Source organism: Phascolarctos cinereus, unplaced genomic scaffold, assembly GCF_003287225.1.
Source record: "Phascolarctos cinereus isolate Bilbo 61053 unplaced genomic scaffold, phaCin_HiC Scaffold_5;HRSCAF=322, whole genome shotgun sequence".
Lineage (NCBI taxonomy): Eukaryota > Metazoa > Chordata > Mammalia > Diprotodontia > Phascolarctidae > Phascolarctos > Phascolarctos cinereus.
Window position 1 is genome coordinate 248543582 of NW_027555958.1, and position 15928 is coordinate 248559509.

Here is a 15928-nt window from a genome sequence, read left to right on the forward strand (position 1 = left end):
AAATTCCTAGTAAGTCCTATTGTGACACCAATAGGAATGGGCAAAATTCTTAGGGAATCAGTACAATTTAATAGGGGTGAGATTGGCACTTATATACAAGAAAAGATAGTGAGGAGATCTGGATGAGATTAAGGAGTGATAAATAGCCTGGGGTGGGTCAGGTGCAGACAATGAAAGGAGTTAAGTGGTCCAAGAGCCACAGTGAAAAAACAGTTAAAAGGATTATTGAGTATCTAGGTAGACTAGGATGAGCTTGATGCCTCAGGCAAAATGTCAGTGACCTGAGCTGCTGAAATGTGTGGGAAAATTCAGGGGCTTTTAAGTATCCAGGTTTCATTGCCCCATAAGAAAGAGGAGAGAGGGATGGAGAATCAGAATGTTAGAGAAAGAAGAATTATAGAACATAAGAGAATAGAGGGGGAAGGAGAATCATAAAAGGAAAGGAGAAGTAGAGGGGAGTGCCACAGAATGTAAATTAATGGAAGTAGAGAGGATTATTGAGAAGTTAAAATAATGGAATATTAGAGAGAGAAAATCAGCATATTAAGAAAAGAGAAAACCAGAATGTTGCAGGGAAGGAGAAATTATATTAGAGAGGTGGTGTAGGAGAGAGAATTATAGAATGTTGAGGGAAAAAGGAAGAGAATGAAGATGATCTAGGAAATTAATTGGGAGTGGGTGTCTGTCAACCTCATGGAGTTTGGTCTAAGAAAGACAAATGGAATTGGGTTGTATCTATTGTTTCATTTCTCTCAAAGCAGGCAGCATGCATGCATGGGAGCTGCAGTTTAGAACTGGGCTCCTTCAGGAAGCCAGTCTGGAACTGGGCTCATTTTGGAGTTAGGCTTATATACCCTTCCAACAAGGGCTGATGTCACTCCATCAACATCCACTCCAGATAAGAGAAAATATTTCTATACTAGACCACTCTGAACCATACCAGACCACTCCCAGCCTTGGGCTATCTAGACAGAAGAATCTCTCTCCACTCAAGCCTGAGCAGAACACAATGGGGGTTCTCTACCTTATATTAAATTACTTGCAAGCTTGGGTAGGGGCTGACCAGGATAAAGAGAATCAATGCAATCTCATTATCAGTAATGTCCTTCTGAAGATTTTGACAAAATATAGCACCCATTCCTATTAAAAACACAAGAGAGCACAGGAATAAAGGGAGTGTTCCTTAAAATGATAAGCAGTATCTATCTAAAACCATCAGCAAGCATTATCTGTAATGGGGATAAGCTAGAAGCCTTCCCAATAAGATCAGGGGTGAAGCAAGGATGCCCATTATCACCACCATTTGTCAATATAGTAATAGAAATGTTAGCTATAGCAATAAGAGAAGAAAAGTGAATTAAAGGAATTAGAATAGGCAATGAGGAAACAAAACCATCACTCTTTGTAGATGATGTGATAGTATACTTAGCAATCCCTAGAGAATTAATTTAAAAACTGCTTGAAATAATAAGCAACTTTAGCAGTTACAGGATATAAAATAAACATACATAAATCATCAGCATTTCTTTACATGACCAACAAAGCCCAGCAGCAAAAGATAGAAAGATAAATTCTATTTAAAAGAACTAAACAATATAAAATACTTGGAAGTCTACCAGACAAGACAAACCCAGGAACTATATGAAAACAATTACAAAACACTTTTTGCACAAAGTCATATCTAAACAATTGGAAAAATATAAATTGTTCATGAGTAGGCTGAGCCAATACAATAAAAATGACAATTCTGCCTAAACTAATTTACTTATTCAGTGCCATACCAATCAAATTACCAAAATTATTTGATAGAGCTAGAAAAAAAATAACAAAATTCATCTGGAAGAACAAAGTGTCAAGAATATCAAGGGAATTAATGGAAAAAAAAATACAAAGGAAGGTGACCTAGGAATACCAGATCTCAGACTATATTATAAAGCAGTAATCATCAAAACTACTTAGTACTGGCTAAGAAATAGAGAGGTGGATTGGTGGAAGAGATTAGGTACGAGACACAGTAGTCAATGACCATAGTAACTAGTGTCTGATAAACCCAAAGACTTTGAGATAAGAACTCACTATTTGACAAAAACTTCTGTGAAAACTTTTAAAGAGTATGGCAGATACTAGGCATAGACCAATATCTTACACCATGTACCAAGATAAGGTCAAAATGAGTACGTGATTTAGCATAAAGGGTGATACCATAAGAAAATTGCAAGAGCAGGGAATAGTCTACCTGTCAGATTTATGAATAAAAGAAGAATTTATGACCAAACAAGAGATAGAAAACAATACTAAAGGTAAAATAGATAGTTTTGATTACATTAAATTAAAAAGGTTTTGCACAAACAAAAGCAAGGCAACAAGATTAGAAGGGAAACAGAAAGCTGGGCTTTACAGTGTTTTGATAAAGGCCTTATTTATCAAATATATAGAGAACTAAGTCAAACATATGAAAATAGAAGCCATTACCAAATTGACAAAAGGTCAAAGGATACAAACAGGCAGTTTTCAGATGAAGGAATCAAAGCTATCTATAGTCACATGAAAAATACTCTAAATTACTATTGATTAGAGAAATGCAAATTAAAACAACTCTCAGGTACCACTAACCTATCAGATTGGCTAATATGAGAAAAAAGGAAAATGACAAATGTTGGAGAGGATATGGGAAAATTGTGAACCCATCCAACCACTCTGGAGAGCAATTTGGAACTATGCCCAAAGGATTACAAAATTGTCACACACTTTGACCCAGCAATGACACTACTAGGTCTGTATCCCAAAGAGATCATAAAAATGGGAAAAGGACCTATTTGTATAAAATATTTATAGCACCTCTCTTTGCGGTGGCAAAATATTTAAAATTGAGGGGCTGCCCATCAATTGGGGAGTGGCTGAACGAGTTGTGGTATATGAATGTAAATGAATACTATTGTGCAAGAAGAAATGATGAGCAGGCAAATTTCAGAAAAACCTGGAAAGACTTGTATGAACTGATGCAAAGTGAAATGAGCAGAACCAGGAAAACATTGTACACAGTAACTGCAACATTGTGTGATCAATTACCTAGCTCTTCTCAGCAATACAATGATCCAAGACAATTCTGAAGGATCTATGATGGAAAATGCTATATCCACATCCAGATAAATAGTTGACAGACTCTGAATACAGATTGAAGCATATTATTTTCACTTACTTTATTTTTTGGGTTTTTTTTCCTTTTGGTCTGTTTCTTCTTTTATAACTGACTAATGTGGAAATCTATTTTACATGATTGGATATATATAATCTATGTCAAATTGCTTAGCATTTTAGGAAAAGGGGAGAGGAGGGAAGAAGGGAAGGAGAAAATCAAACTCAAAATCTCATAAAAATGATTGCTAAAATATTTCTTTACATACAATATGAAAAGATTAAAATACTGTTAAAAAAACAAAGAAGAAATCTGGTATGGCTAAGCCACCTTACTTCACATTTTTTCATTGTTTCCCTTGATATGCTTGATCTTTTGTTCTCTTGAAATTTAAAATATGTATATATATTCCCAATTACATGTATAAACAATTTTTATCCTTCAGTTTTTACAATTTTGAGTTCCAAATTCTCCCTCACCTTCCATCACCTCCCTGTCATTCAGAAAGCAAGCAATATGATAAAGGTTATACATGTGCAGTCATGCAAAACATGTTCCTGTATCAGTCATGTTGTGAAAGAAAACACGGACAAAAATATAACCCAAGAAAAATAAAGAAAAAATTTAAAAATATGCTTTAATCTGCATTCAGATTATACCACTTCTTTCTTTGGAGGTTGATAACATTTCTCATCATAGGTCCTTCAGAATTGTCTTGGATCTTTGCATTGCTGAGAATAGCTGTCATTCACAGTTGATCATTGTACAGTATTGCTGTTACTGTATACGGTATAGTCCTGGTTCTGCTCACTTCACTTTACATCAATTCATGTAAGTTGTTCAAGTTTTTTTTTTTCTGAAAGTATCCTGCTCATCATTTCTTATAGCACCATAGTATTCTATCACAATCATATACACAATTTATTCAGCCATTCTCCAATTGATGGGCATCTCTTCAATTTCCAATTCTTTGCCACTACAAAGAGTTGCTATAAATTTTTTGTACATATAGGTCTTTTTCCTTTTATTTTTTTTAAACCTCTATCGGATATAGACCTACAGTACTAGTAGTAGTATTGCTGGCTCAAAGGTTATACACAGTTTTATAGCCCTTTGGGCATTGTTCAAAATTGCTCTCTAAAATGGTTGGATCAGTTCACAATTACATCAACAATACATTAATATCCCAATTTTCCCATATCTCTTCCAACATTTGTCATTTCCCTTTTCTGTCATATTAGCCAATCTGATAGCTGTGAGGTAGTACCTCAGAGTTGTTTTAATTTACATTTTTCTATTTGAAAGATAAGGCCTGTATCAGAGAAACTTTCTGCAAAATCACCCACTCCCCCCAGTTTTCTTCTTTTCTTCTAATCTTGGCTGAATTGGTATTGTTTGCATAAAACCTGTTTAATTTAATGCAATCAAAATTATGCATCTTACATCCCGTAATGCTCTCTATCTCTTGTTTGGTAATATATTTTTCCCTTGTTCATGGATCTGACAGGTAAATTATTCCACACTCCCCTAAGTTGCCTAATTTCCCCTAAGACTGATGATGTCTAAATCATGTACCCATTTTGACTTCATCTTGTTACATAATATCAGCTGTTGGTCTATACCTAGCTTCTGTCAAGCTGCTTTGCTGCTTTCCAGTTTTCCCAGCAGTTTTTGTCAAATAGTGAGTCCTTGTCCCCTGTCAAGATCTTTATGTTTATCAAACACAAGATTACTATGGTCATGTCCTACTGTGTAGTTTGTGCTTCTACTCTGTTTTTTAATTAGTACCATATTGGGTTTTTTTTATGATTACCACATTGTAATACACTTTGAAAAATGCTATGGCTAGGCCACCTTCTTCACATTAAAAAAAAATTAATTCCCTTGATATTCTTCACCTTTTGTTCTTCTAGAGGGATTTTGCTATAACTTTTTCTAGCTCTATAAAATATTTTTGGCAGTTTATTATAGCACTGAAAAACTGTTTTGATTTAGTTAGAATTTTCATTTTTATTATACTGGCTTGGCCAACCTGTGAGCAATTAATATATTACCAATTGTTTAGATGTGACTTTCTTTGTGTGAAAAGTGTTTTGCAATTGTGTTCATATAGTTCTTGGTTTTGTCTTGGAAGACAGACTCCCAAGTATTTTATACTATCTACAATTATTTTAAATGGAATTTCTTGTTTTATCTCTTCCTGTTGGATTTTGATAATAGTATGTAGAAATGCTGATGATTTATGTGGGTTTTTTACAGCCTGTAACTTTCCTGAAATTGTTAATTATTTCAATTAATTTTTTCATTGATAATCTGGATTCTCCAAGGATACCATTCTGCCATCTGTAAAAGTGAGTTTTGTTACTTTGTTGCCTATTCTAATTCCTTCAATTTCTTTTTCTTCTCTTATTGCTAAAGCTAGCATTTCTAGTACAATATTAAATAATAATGGTGATAATGGGCATCCTTGCTTCACTGAAGATCTTATTGGGAAGGCTTCTAGCTTACTCCTATTATAGATAATACCTGCTATTGGTTTTAGATAAATACTACTTATCATTTTAAGAAAAGCATTTATTCCTATTTTTTCTGCAATTTTTAATAAGACTGAGTGTTGTATTTTGTCAGAAGCTTTTTCTGCATTTATTGAGATAATCATATAATTTTTATTCTTTTTGTTATTGATATGGTCAATTATACTACTACTGTTCTTAATATTGAACTAACCCTTCATTACTGCTACCAGTTCCCACCTAGTCATAGTGTCTGATTTTTGTAATATATTGCTGTAATCTCCTTGATAGTATTTTATTTAAATTTTTTGCATTAATATTCATTAGAGGATTCCTCTTCTGTCTATCTGGGCAATTTATATTTTTGTCAATATTCATTCTTTTCACTTAGATAGTTAGAGATTTATTGGCATACAATTGGGCAAAATAGCTCCTAATAATTGCTTGAATTTCTTTTTCATTGGTGGTGAATTCACCCTTTTCATTTTTGATAAGTTGGTTTTCTTTTTTTTTAAATCAAATAAATTAATGATTTATCTTTTTTATTTTTTTTAAAGTAAAACCAGCTCCTACTTTTATTTATTAGTTTATTGGTTTTCTTACTTTCAATTTTATTAAGCTCTCCTTTCAAGATGTCTGGCTTGGTGTTTAATTGGGTATTTTGATTTGTTCTTTTTCTAGTTTTTTTAAAATTGTATGCCCATTTCATTGATCTGCTCTTTATTTTACTGATGTAAGCATTTAGAGATAGAAATTTTCCTCTAACTACTGATTCAGCTGCATCCCATAAATTTTTAGTATTTTGTCCCATTGTTGTCATTCTTCTTAATGAAATTATTGTTTCTCTTATTTGTTCTTTGACCCACTTGTTTTTTAGGATTAGATCATTTAATTTCCAATTAACTTTTAATCTATGTTTCCCCAGTTCTTTATTGAATGTAATTTTTATTGCATTATGATCTGAAAAGGATGCATTTAATATTTATGTTTTTCTTCATCTAGTTGTGAGGTTTTAATGTCCTAATACATGGTCAATTTTTGTGAAAGCACCATGTTATTTGAGAAAAAAGGTATATTTCTTTCTATTCCCATTCAGTTTTCTCCAGAGGTCTATCATATGTAACTTTTCTAAAATTCTATTCATCTCTTTAATGTTTTTCTTCTTTATTTTTTTGGTTCAATTTATCTAGTTCTGAGAGGGAAGAGTTGAGGTCCTCTACTAGTATAGTTTTATTGTTTATTTCTTCCTGTAACTCATTTAACTTTTCCTTTAAGAATTTGGGTTCTATGCGTTTTGATGCATATGTGTTTAATATTGATATTCCTTCATTATCTGTGGTATCTTTTAGCAAAATGTTGTTTCTCTCTTTATCTTTTTTTTAATTTGATGTATTTTTGCCTTTGCTCTGTCTGAAATCATGATTGCTACCCTGCCTTTTTTTTTTTACCTCAGCTGAAGCATAATAGATTTTGTTCCAGCCCCTTGGTTTTACTCCGTGTATGTCTCTGTTTCAAGTGTGTTTTTTTGTAAACAACATATTGTCAGATTCTGTTTTTTAATCTGTTCTACTATTGGCTTTTGTTTTATGGGTGAGTTAATTTCATTTATACTTACAGTTATGATTACTCTGTAATTCTCTCTCTCTCTCTCTTTCTCTTTCAGCTGTCCCTTCTCAAAAGTTGATTTTGATTCTGACCACCGCCTCCCTTAATCAGCCCTCCCTTTTATCAGCCCTCTCCCTTCTCTTATTTCCTTACCCCTCCTACTTCCCTGTAGGGTAAGCTAGTTTTCTATACCCAACTGAGTGTTTATGTTATTCTCTCTTTGAGCCAATTTTGATGATAGTAAGGCTCAAGCATTGTCTGCCACTCCCATTTATCCCTCCATTACAAAAGCTATTTTTTTGCACTCTTTAATGTGAGATAATTTATCTTATTTCTATTCTCTCATCCCCCCCTTCTTCCAGTGCATTCTTCTTTCTTACCTCTTAATTTTATTTTTTTGAAATCAACTGCTCTAATACTGATAAAGTATTTATGAGTTACAAGTACCATTTTCTCATATAGGTATGTAAAACAGTTTAACCTTATTGAATTCCTTATGATTTCTCTTTCCTGTTTATCTTTTTTATGCTTCCTTTGAGTCTTGTATTTGAAAGTCAGATTTTCTATTCAGTCTGGTTTTTTCTTCAGGAATACTTGAAAATCCTTTATTTCATTCAATATCCAATTTTTCTCCTGAAGGATTGTACTCAGTTTTGCTGGGTAGGTTATTTTTGGTTGCAATACTAGCTTCTTTGCCCTCTGAAACGTCACATTCCACACTCTCTAATGCTTTAATGTATAAGCTGCTAAGTCTTATGTTTTCCTGCCTGTGGCTCCACGATATTTGAAATGTTTCTTTCTGGCAATACTGCTTATAGTATTTTCTCCTTGATCAAAGAGCTCTAGAATTTGGGAATGATGCTCCTGGTAGTTTTATTTTGGGACCTCTTTCAGGTAATAATTGGTGAATTCTTTCAATTTCTATTTTACCCTCTGGTTCTAGTGTATCAGGGTTGTTTCCTTGATAATTTCTTGAAATGTAATGTCTAGTCTCTTTGATCATGCCTTTCGGGTAGTCCGATAATTCTCAGACTGTTTCTTCTTGATCTGTTTTCCAGGTTGGTTGTTTTTCCAAAGAGATACTCCACATTTTCTTCTATTTTTTTCATTCTTTTGATTTTGTTTTATCATTTCTTGATGCTTTATGGAATCATTAACTTCCACTTGTCCAGTTCTAATTTTTAAGGATTTATTTTCTTCAGTTAGCTTTTCTACTCCTCTTGCCATGTGGCCAGTTCACCTTTTTAAGTAGTTCTTCTATTCAGTGGATTCTTATACCTCTTTTTCCATTCGGATTCTGGTTTATAAGGTGTTATTGTCTTCAGTAATTTTTGTGCCTTTTTTAAACAAAATTTTGACTTACTTTTCTCAATTTTCTTGCTTCATTCTTATTTCTTTTCCCAATTTTTCCTTTACCTTTCTTATTTGATTTCTAAAATTGTTTTTGAGAGCTTCCAGGAATTATTTTTGGACTTGTGACCAATTAATATTTTTGGCGGGGGGGGGGCTTTGGATACAGCATTTTTGACTTTGTTGTCTTCTTCTGAATTTATGTCTTGACATTTCCTGTTACCAGAATAACTTTTTATGGTCAGATTATTATTATTATTTACTACTACTACTACTACTACTACTACTACTACTACTACTACTACTATTATTAATTATTATTATTGTTTGCTCATTTTCCTGGACTATTTCTTGACTTATACCTTAGTTGGGCTGTGCTCCCAGGGTGGAGGGGGCACTGTCCCAAGCTTTAGGTCTTTCTTGCGGCTGTTTTCAAAGTTAGCTTTGGGATCTGTAGGTTTTCAGTTCTTTCCAGGTGATGTGATCTAAGGAGAGGGGTGGTCACTACTCTTCTGGCCTATGTTCTGGTCTGAGTAACCACAAGCACTCTTCTCCACCTTGGAACTGTGACTATGGTCCCTACTTTCTTCTGCAGCTGCAACTGCTATGATTTTTTACGTCCCTGGAAATGAGATGAGTTCCTGCTCACCTAGGGCTGCTACTGCTAGTGCTCCTTTCTGCCTGGGACCTGAAACCAGGGCCTCTGCTCCCTTGTGAGCAACCACAAGCACTTTTTTCTGCCCTAGAACCATGATCAGGGCCCCTGTTCCTTTGATGCACTGCTGCTCCTTTTCCCCCCGGAACTGTCACTGGAACTGTGTATGGACAATGCAAAAGGGTCTTGAACCCACTGCCAGCAAAGGGTTTCCTGGAATCTCTTTCTGAGGGGTTGTCCAACATCTTAGTGTCTGTGGGCTGAGAGTCCCCAAAGCTGCTGCTACTACTGATACAGCCATCTCCAAGGCCTCCTACTGGCTTGCCAGCACATGGCCTGTGCTGCACAGGCCCGACCGCCGCTCCAGTGAGACAGACCTTTCTTGCCAACCTTCTAAGTTGTCTTGGTCTGGAAAATTGTTTCTCCCCAATCTTTGGTTGGTTCTACAACTCTAGAATTTGATTTGAGGCATTGTCTTAAAGTCATTCAGAAGGGAATTTAGGAGAATTCAGGTGAGTTCCTATCTGTACTCCTCCATCTTGGCACTGCCACCATTTTCCAGTCTTTTTCCACCTCATTCTGCTTCATGCCTTCTGTAATCCAGGGACACTGGCCTCTTCATGCTTCTGGAACATTGCATCTTAACTGATCAGTTTTGGTGACTCTCTATCAGTCTGCAATATTCTTCTTCCTCATGTCTACTTCCTAGCCTCCCTCAAGTGTCAACTAAAGTCCTACTTTCTGCGAGAAGCCTCTTCCAGTCTCCCTTAATCTTAGTGCTTTCCCACTGAGACTACCCTCAATTTATCCTGTATATATCTTATTTGACATAGGTGTCTGCATGCTATCTCTCCAGTAGACTATGAGCTCCTTGAGACCAGGGACTATTTTTTGCCTTTCTTTGTATCTTTAGTACTTAGCACAGTGATAGTTGACTGACTGAAAAAGAAATCAAAATAGCAATGAAGTGTAAAGCAGTTCCAAAAGATACAGAGATAAAGCAAAGTAGATGCTTCTTATGAGGCCCAAAATTAGTCATAGAGTCTGAGCTGTGGCCTTCCACCTATCTCCTAGCTGTGTGACCCTGGGCAAGTCACCTAATCCTGTTTGCTTCAGTTTCCTCATCTGTAAAATGAGCTGGAGATGCAAAATGTAAACCACTCCAGTTTCTTTTCCAAGAAAACCCTAAATGGGGTCATGAAGACTTGGACATGACTGAAAGATTGAACAACAACAACAACAACAACAACAACAACAACAGTAACAACAACCGACCTCCTGCAAATCAGACTACAACATCCTCAGTCTTGGATGAAACAGCAAGTTTTGGGGCAGCTAGGTGGTGTAGTGTATTGAGCAGCAGCCCTGGAGTCAGGAGGACCTGTGTTCAAATCCGGCCTCAGACACATAACACTTACTAGCTGTGTGACCCTGGGCAAGTCACTTAACCCTAATTGCCTAGAGAGAGAGAGAGCAAGTTCTTTTCAGGCCAATGATCTTTTTAGAGCCTCTTTAAACATGGTAGTCTCAATGAACCACATTAGGAAGGGCACCATTTATACCCCAAAAGAGGGAGATTGGCAACAACAGCAAATGAAAAAAGTGAGAGGAAAGTCCACATAAAGGCTTTTTTGATTTTTCTCAGTAGTTTGGAGGATCAGAGATCAGCTCATGAACCAGATCATGCTGAGAAAATCCTGAGGCTAGAAGGAATTCCAGGTGCCATACCTTACATGACCACCAGAGGGCAAGAGAACCCCTATTATCAGGCTATCTAATAAAGTCTGGTTAGAGAAACTGTGCAAGTGGTTTCTCCCTCACAAAGCAGTTGCCTTTTTATGAATTGTGTTAGGCCTTTGACATTTATACTTATGCCTTCTGAAGTTTTCTGAAGGAATTTCATGAAGCAGAATGGCAAGAAATCTATGACTCTCCCCTTCATTCTAGCCCTAGACCATATAATAGTTGATTATTGTATGAGAGTAGACAAGTACAATAGGGAAAGTGTTATGTTGGGAGGTAAGAGACCTAGACTTTAGACTTTCTGACTTCCTGTGATCTTAAGCAAGTTAGTGAACCTTTCTGTGCTTTAGACAGTTAGATGGTGTAGTGGACAGAGTGCTGGGCTTGTAGTAAGGAAGACCTCACTTCAAATCCTACCTCAGATATTAGTTGTATGATCCTGGGTAAGTCACTTAACTTCTCCCAGCCTCAGTTTTTCCATCAGCAAAATGGAGATAATAATAGCATCTTCCTTCCATGGTGGCTGTGAGGATCACATGAGATAATGCACACAAATCTTAAGTGCTGTATGAATGCTAGTTATTGTACATTGGAAGAGTAATGAACCTGGAAGCAAGTAGATTTTGAATCATGGTGTTGCTACTTAGGATCATAGATTTGGAGCTGGAAGGGGTCTTAGAGGTCATTGAGTTCAATCCCATCATTTCATATATGAGAAATCCAAGGCTGAGAGAGGTTCAGTGATTTGCCCAGGGTCACAGGGCTAGTGTTTAAGGAAGGATTTGAATTCAAGTCTTCCTGACTCAAAGGCCAGTTCTCTATCCTCTGTACAACCCAGCTGTCTTGACCTTGGGCAATCACTTAGAGAATAATTTTTTCTCTTTAAGACTCCTTTTCCTTATCTGTGAAATAAGGGGGTTGAACTAGATGATCTTTAAGATCCTGTCCAGCTCTAACATTCTCAATTAATAGATGGATTCTCTTTTATTTGAAGTCTATGAGAAAAGGATGAATACTGAAGAGATTAAAAAAAAAGAGAAGCACTGATATTCACAAAAATGTTTGTAGCAGCTTTTTTTGTAGTGTCCAACATCTCCAGTCTCCAGGGAATTGGAGATTGAGGGGGTGTCCAAAAATTGGGGAATGGCTAAACAGTTTATGAAGGTGCTAGAGTACTATTGTGCTGTAAGAAATAGTGAAAGGGATGATTTTAGAAAGACTTACAAAGATATATGAATTGGTATAAAGTGAAGTGAGCAGAACTAAGGCAATAATATATACAATGATGACAATATAGCAAAGATGAACAACTTTGAAAGACTCAGGAACCCTAATCATTATAATGGAATCAACTGTAATTCAAAAGGGCTCATGAAGAAACATGCTACCTAGCTCCATATAGAGAACTAATGGACTCAGAGTACAGATTGAAGTATGTTTCCTTTTCTTGGACATGGCTAATGCAGGCATTTATTGTGCTTGACTATATATATCTGTAAAAAGTTGTTTGGGTTTTTTTGCCTTTTCAATGACTGGGAAAAGGGTAAGTGGAAGGGAAAGAATTCAGAACTAAAAATAAAATTAAAAATAAAAGCTAAACAAAGGAGAAAAAAAAGAAAAGTCTGTATAAAGCTTGTTGGGTACTTTTGATCAGTAACCAGTCAAATTAGATAGATAGTTTCTATCCATGCCCAGAGATCTTCTTTGAATCTGTAAATTTTTTTTCCATTAAGATGAAAAAAACAAAAGAAGGGAAAAACCATGAAGAAGCAAAATAGGAATAAAAATGTAGATACCATTGAAAAAGTTGACAGGATCATAAGATCACAGATTTCCAGATTGAAAGCACTTCAGAGGTCATCTAATCCATTTCCTTCATTTTGCAGAGGAGGAGATAGGAGTGGGTGACCTGTTTAGGGTCACACAGGTCAAAGAAGATTCATGTGGTAACAGAGAAAGAGATGGTAGTTGGGGATAGAAGACAGAAATGGCAAGAGGTAACCAGTTAGGACAGAGCTAGAGAAATTAGGGAATATTATACAGGATAAAAATTAAGGTGAAGACTGAGAAGGAAAAGATGGATATAGGGTAGAGAAGAAAAATAAAAGGAAGTTAGATATATAATGATTTCATATATGTAACAGAGATTCCCACCCCAAACACAGCCCTTCCCCACTCTGAAGTTATGTGTTGAGTTGGTGTTTGGGTAACTTGTGGATTCCAGGTGAGATTGAAATGCATTGGAAACATCCCTCTAACTTCAGAAACATCTCATCTTAATGTCTCAGCTCTCCCTTGGTTGCTTGATCTTCCCCAACAGCCTCCCAAATGCCTCCTTCACCTCCTTGTTTCTCAGGGTGTATATGAGGGGGTTTAGTGCAGGAGTTCCCACAGCATAGAAAAGACCAAAGAATTTTCCTTGGTCCTGTGCATAGGGGTTCTTGGGCTGGAGGTAGACAGTGATAACAGAACTATAGAAGAAGGAGACCACCAGGAGGTGGGAGGAGCAGGTCCCAAAAGCTTTCTTCCGTCCTACTGCTGAGTTAATCCTTAGCACAGTCTGGACAATAGCACCATAGGAAACCAAAATGAGTGTCAGTGGCACAACCAGGATGAGGACACTGGCCACAGCCATTTGGATCTCATTGTAGGTGGTGTCCTCACAGGAAAGGCGGATAAGGGCTGGGACTTCACATACAAAGTCATCTACTCTTCTGTGGGAGCAGAATGGTAAACGAAGAGTGGTTGGTGTCTGGACCACAGACTCCAATAGTCCAAAGATCCAGGCTATAGTTGCTAGTCTCTGGCTAAGGCAGGGGTGCATGATGATGGTGTAATGGAGGGGTCGGCAAATTGCCACATATCGGTCAAAGGCCATGACAGCCAAGAGGATACACTCAGTGGTCCCTAGGGCCAGGAACACAAAGAGCTGAATGGCACAGCCATTAAAGCTGATGGTCTTCTCTGGACCCCAGAGGTTGGACAACAACTGGGGAACACAGCTTGTGGTGAAGCAGAGATCTAGGAAGGAGAGGTTGGAAATAAAGAAGTACATGGGAGTGTGGAGTTTGGAGTCCAGGATAGACAGTAAGATGATGAGTGTGTTACCAACCAGAGTCATGAAGTAGAAAGTCAATACTACCACAAAGAGGGTTTTTTCTAACTTGGGGTGGTCAGAGAAGCCCAGGAGAATAAAACCTCCTGGGGAGCTTTTATTATTCATGGCGTAGCCTTTGATCTGGGCTCCTGAAAATGAGAGAGAGAGAGAGAGAGAGAGAGAGAGAGAGAGAGTTAGTTAGTTGAGACATTTCTCAAGCTTCAAAAATTTATGCTGTTTGTGCCTGTGAACTTGTCGAAAAACAGCAATTAGGGTATTTTTTGGTTCCTTTTCTTATTCAGTGAACCAACTCCATTTAGGTATTGACACCCTCTTCCCATAGATACAATGTTATACATTATATAGTAGCCATTCTTTCAACTCTGTTAACTACCACCACCATCCTCTACCCTTTTGATAAGAAATTTGTGAGTATGAGCAAGAAAACTCAAGATGTCCTGATTAATTGAGTAAAGGGGAGAACATGGACTGTATCCCCTCTTCTTTTCCTATGTTCAGCTCTTTTTAGATGACAGGGATATTACCAAAAATTACAATAAAAAAAAATTCCTTTGTTTAAGAAAATGAAGTTCAAGACCAGGAGAATGTGTGTATAGGATATCTGCTTGGCATTTGTTTTTCTGGGAGCAGGAATGGGAGCAGCACCACCCACACACTTTTACCCTGTTCTCCCTTACACTCATTCTACAAACTTGGGGCAAATGGCTAGATTTAGTCATCTGTTCTGAGTCTGAGAAATAGAATTTTCCTCTTTTGGGAAGCTAACTGGTTCAGAAAGTCTCTTTCACACTATATGTAAACCCACTGAAATGACCCAGAGAAAAGAAATGGAAGACATGATCCATGCATTTGAAAAGCCTTTGGTCTAGTTGGAGAGACAGAACAAATACAGTAATGGGAAAAAAAAAACAGGAGGAAAATGAAAAATTTTTAAAAATACACTGAATGCAGAGGACACAAGTTCATGAGCATTAGAGTCATAGGGGATCAAGGAAGTTCTTGGGGGAGGTGGCCTTGGTCTTTGGAGTTAAGGAGAAAAGAGCTGGGACGAGGCAGAGTCAGAAGAAAGGCTGCTTAGGCCAAATCTCAGAGGTAAGAGATTGAGATTGTACCGGGTCAAATGGAAGGTTACTGGTGTCTTGAATGCAATAGGCAACACTTAATAGTGGGGTCAGTAGTAGGGTCAACTGCCCCTGAGAGGTCATCTTGGTCATACACTTGCCTCTAGGCAGGATTGCAATGAATTCTTCTCTGACTAATGACAATCTACCATGCCTTTGAAGGCCCCTTCCTTGTGGGATCTACGTATATGTATACATATGTATTGTACCTGTCTCTCTCCATTCCTTGCATTATCTAGCTATCTAATGATTTCTTTGCATACTTATCTCACCTTTTCTCTCCTCTTTTTATTTCTCTTTCTATTCTGACCTGTTTATCTCTGTATCTCTTTAAGCTATCTCTTTGTCTCTTTGTGACTTGTTTCTCTTTGCCTTCTTTCTCTTGCCTCACTCATTTAACAGGACTTTGTCTATAGTATTTGAGTGTACATGGTCTTATGTGATTCATTTTCTCCCTTCTTTTCTGTCTTTTCCCCCCCTACCTCTGTTTGTAGCTCTCCCCAAACCATCTCACCCAGGGATTCTTGTCTGTTCCATAAATAGGAAACAAAACCTCCTTTTTGCTAACTGCCAAACTTACTGCTCTCAGACAACCAAAGATCAAATTTTCCACTTACCCTGAGTCAGTGACAAAAATCTCCTAGGTGTCTCACTACTGGAGCTCCACTATGAGCCAAAGAGCTCTCA

General features: G+C 36.9%; 1 protein-coding gene across 1 annotated transcript; it reads right to left on the reverse strand.

The window, feature by feature from the left end:
* Window positions 1–13286: 13286 nt before the first annotated feature.
* LOC110199290 (olfactory receptor 2H2-like) lies at window positions 13287–14225 on the reverse strand. The gene has a single exon (XM_020974054.1). The coding sequence runs from the start codon at window positions 14223–14225 to the stop codon at window positions 13287–13289; it is 939 nt and encodes a 312-aa protein (XP_020829713.1).
* Window positions 14226–15928: the final 1703 nt, after the last annotated feature.

What these genes read in the sequence shown, in the direction of transcription:
- LOC110199290 (XM_020974054.1), bottom strand. Translation starts at nt 14,225, where the DNA reads ATGAATAATAAAAGCTCCCCAGGAGGTTTTATTCTCCTGGGCTTCTCT.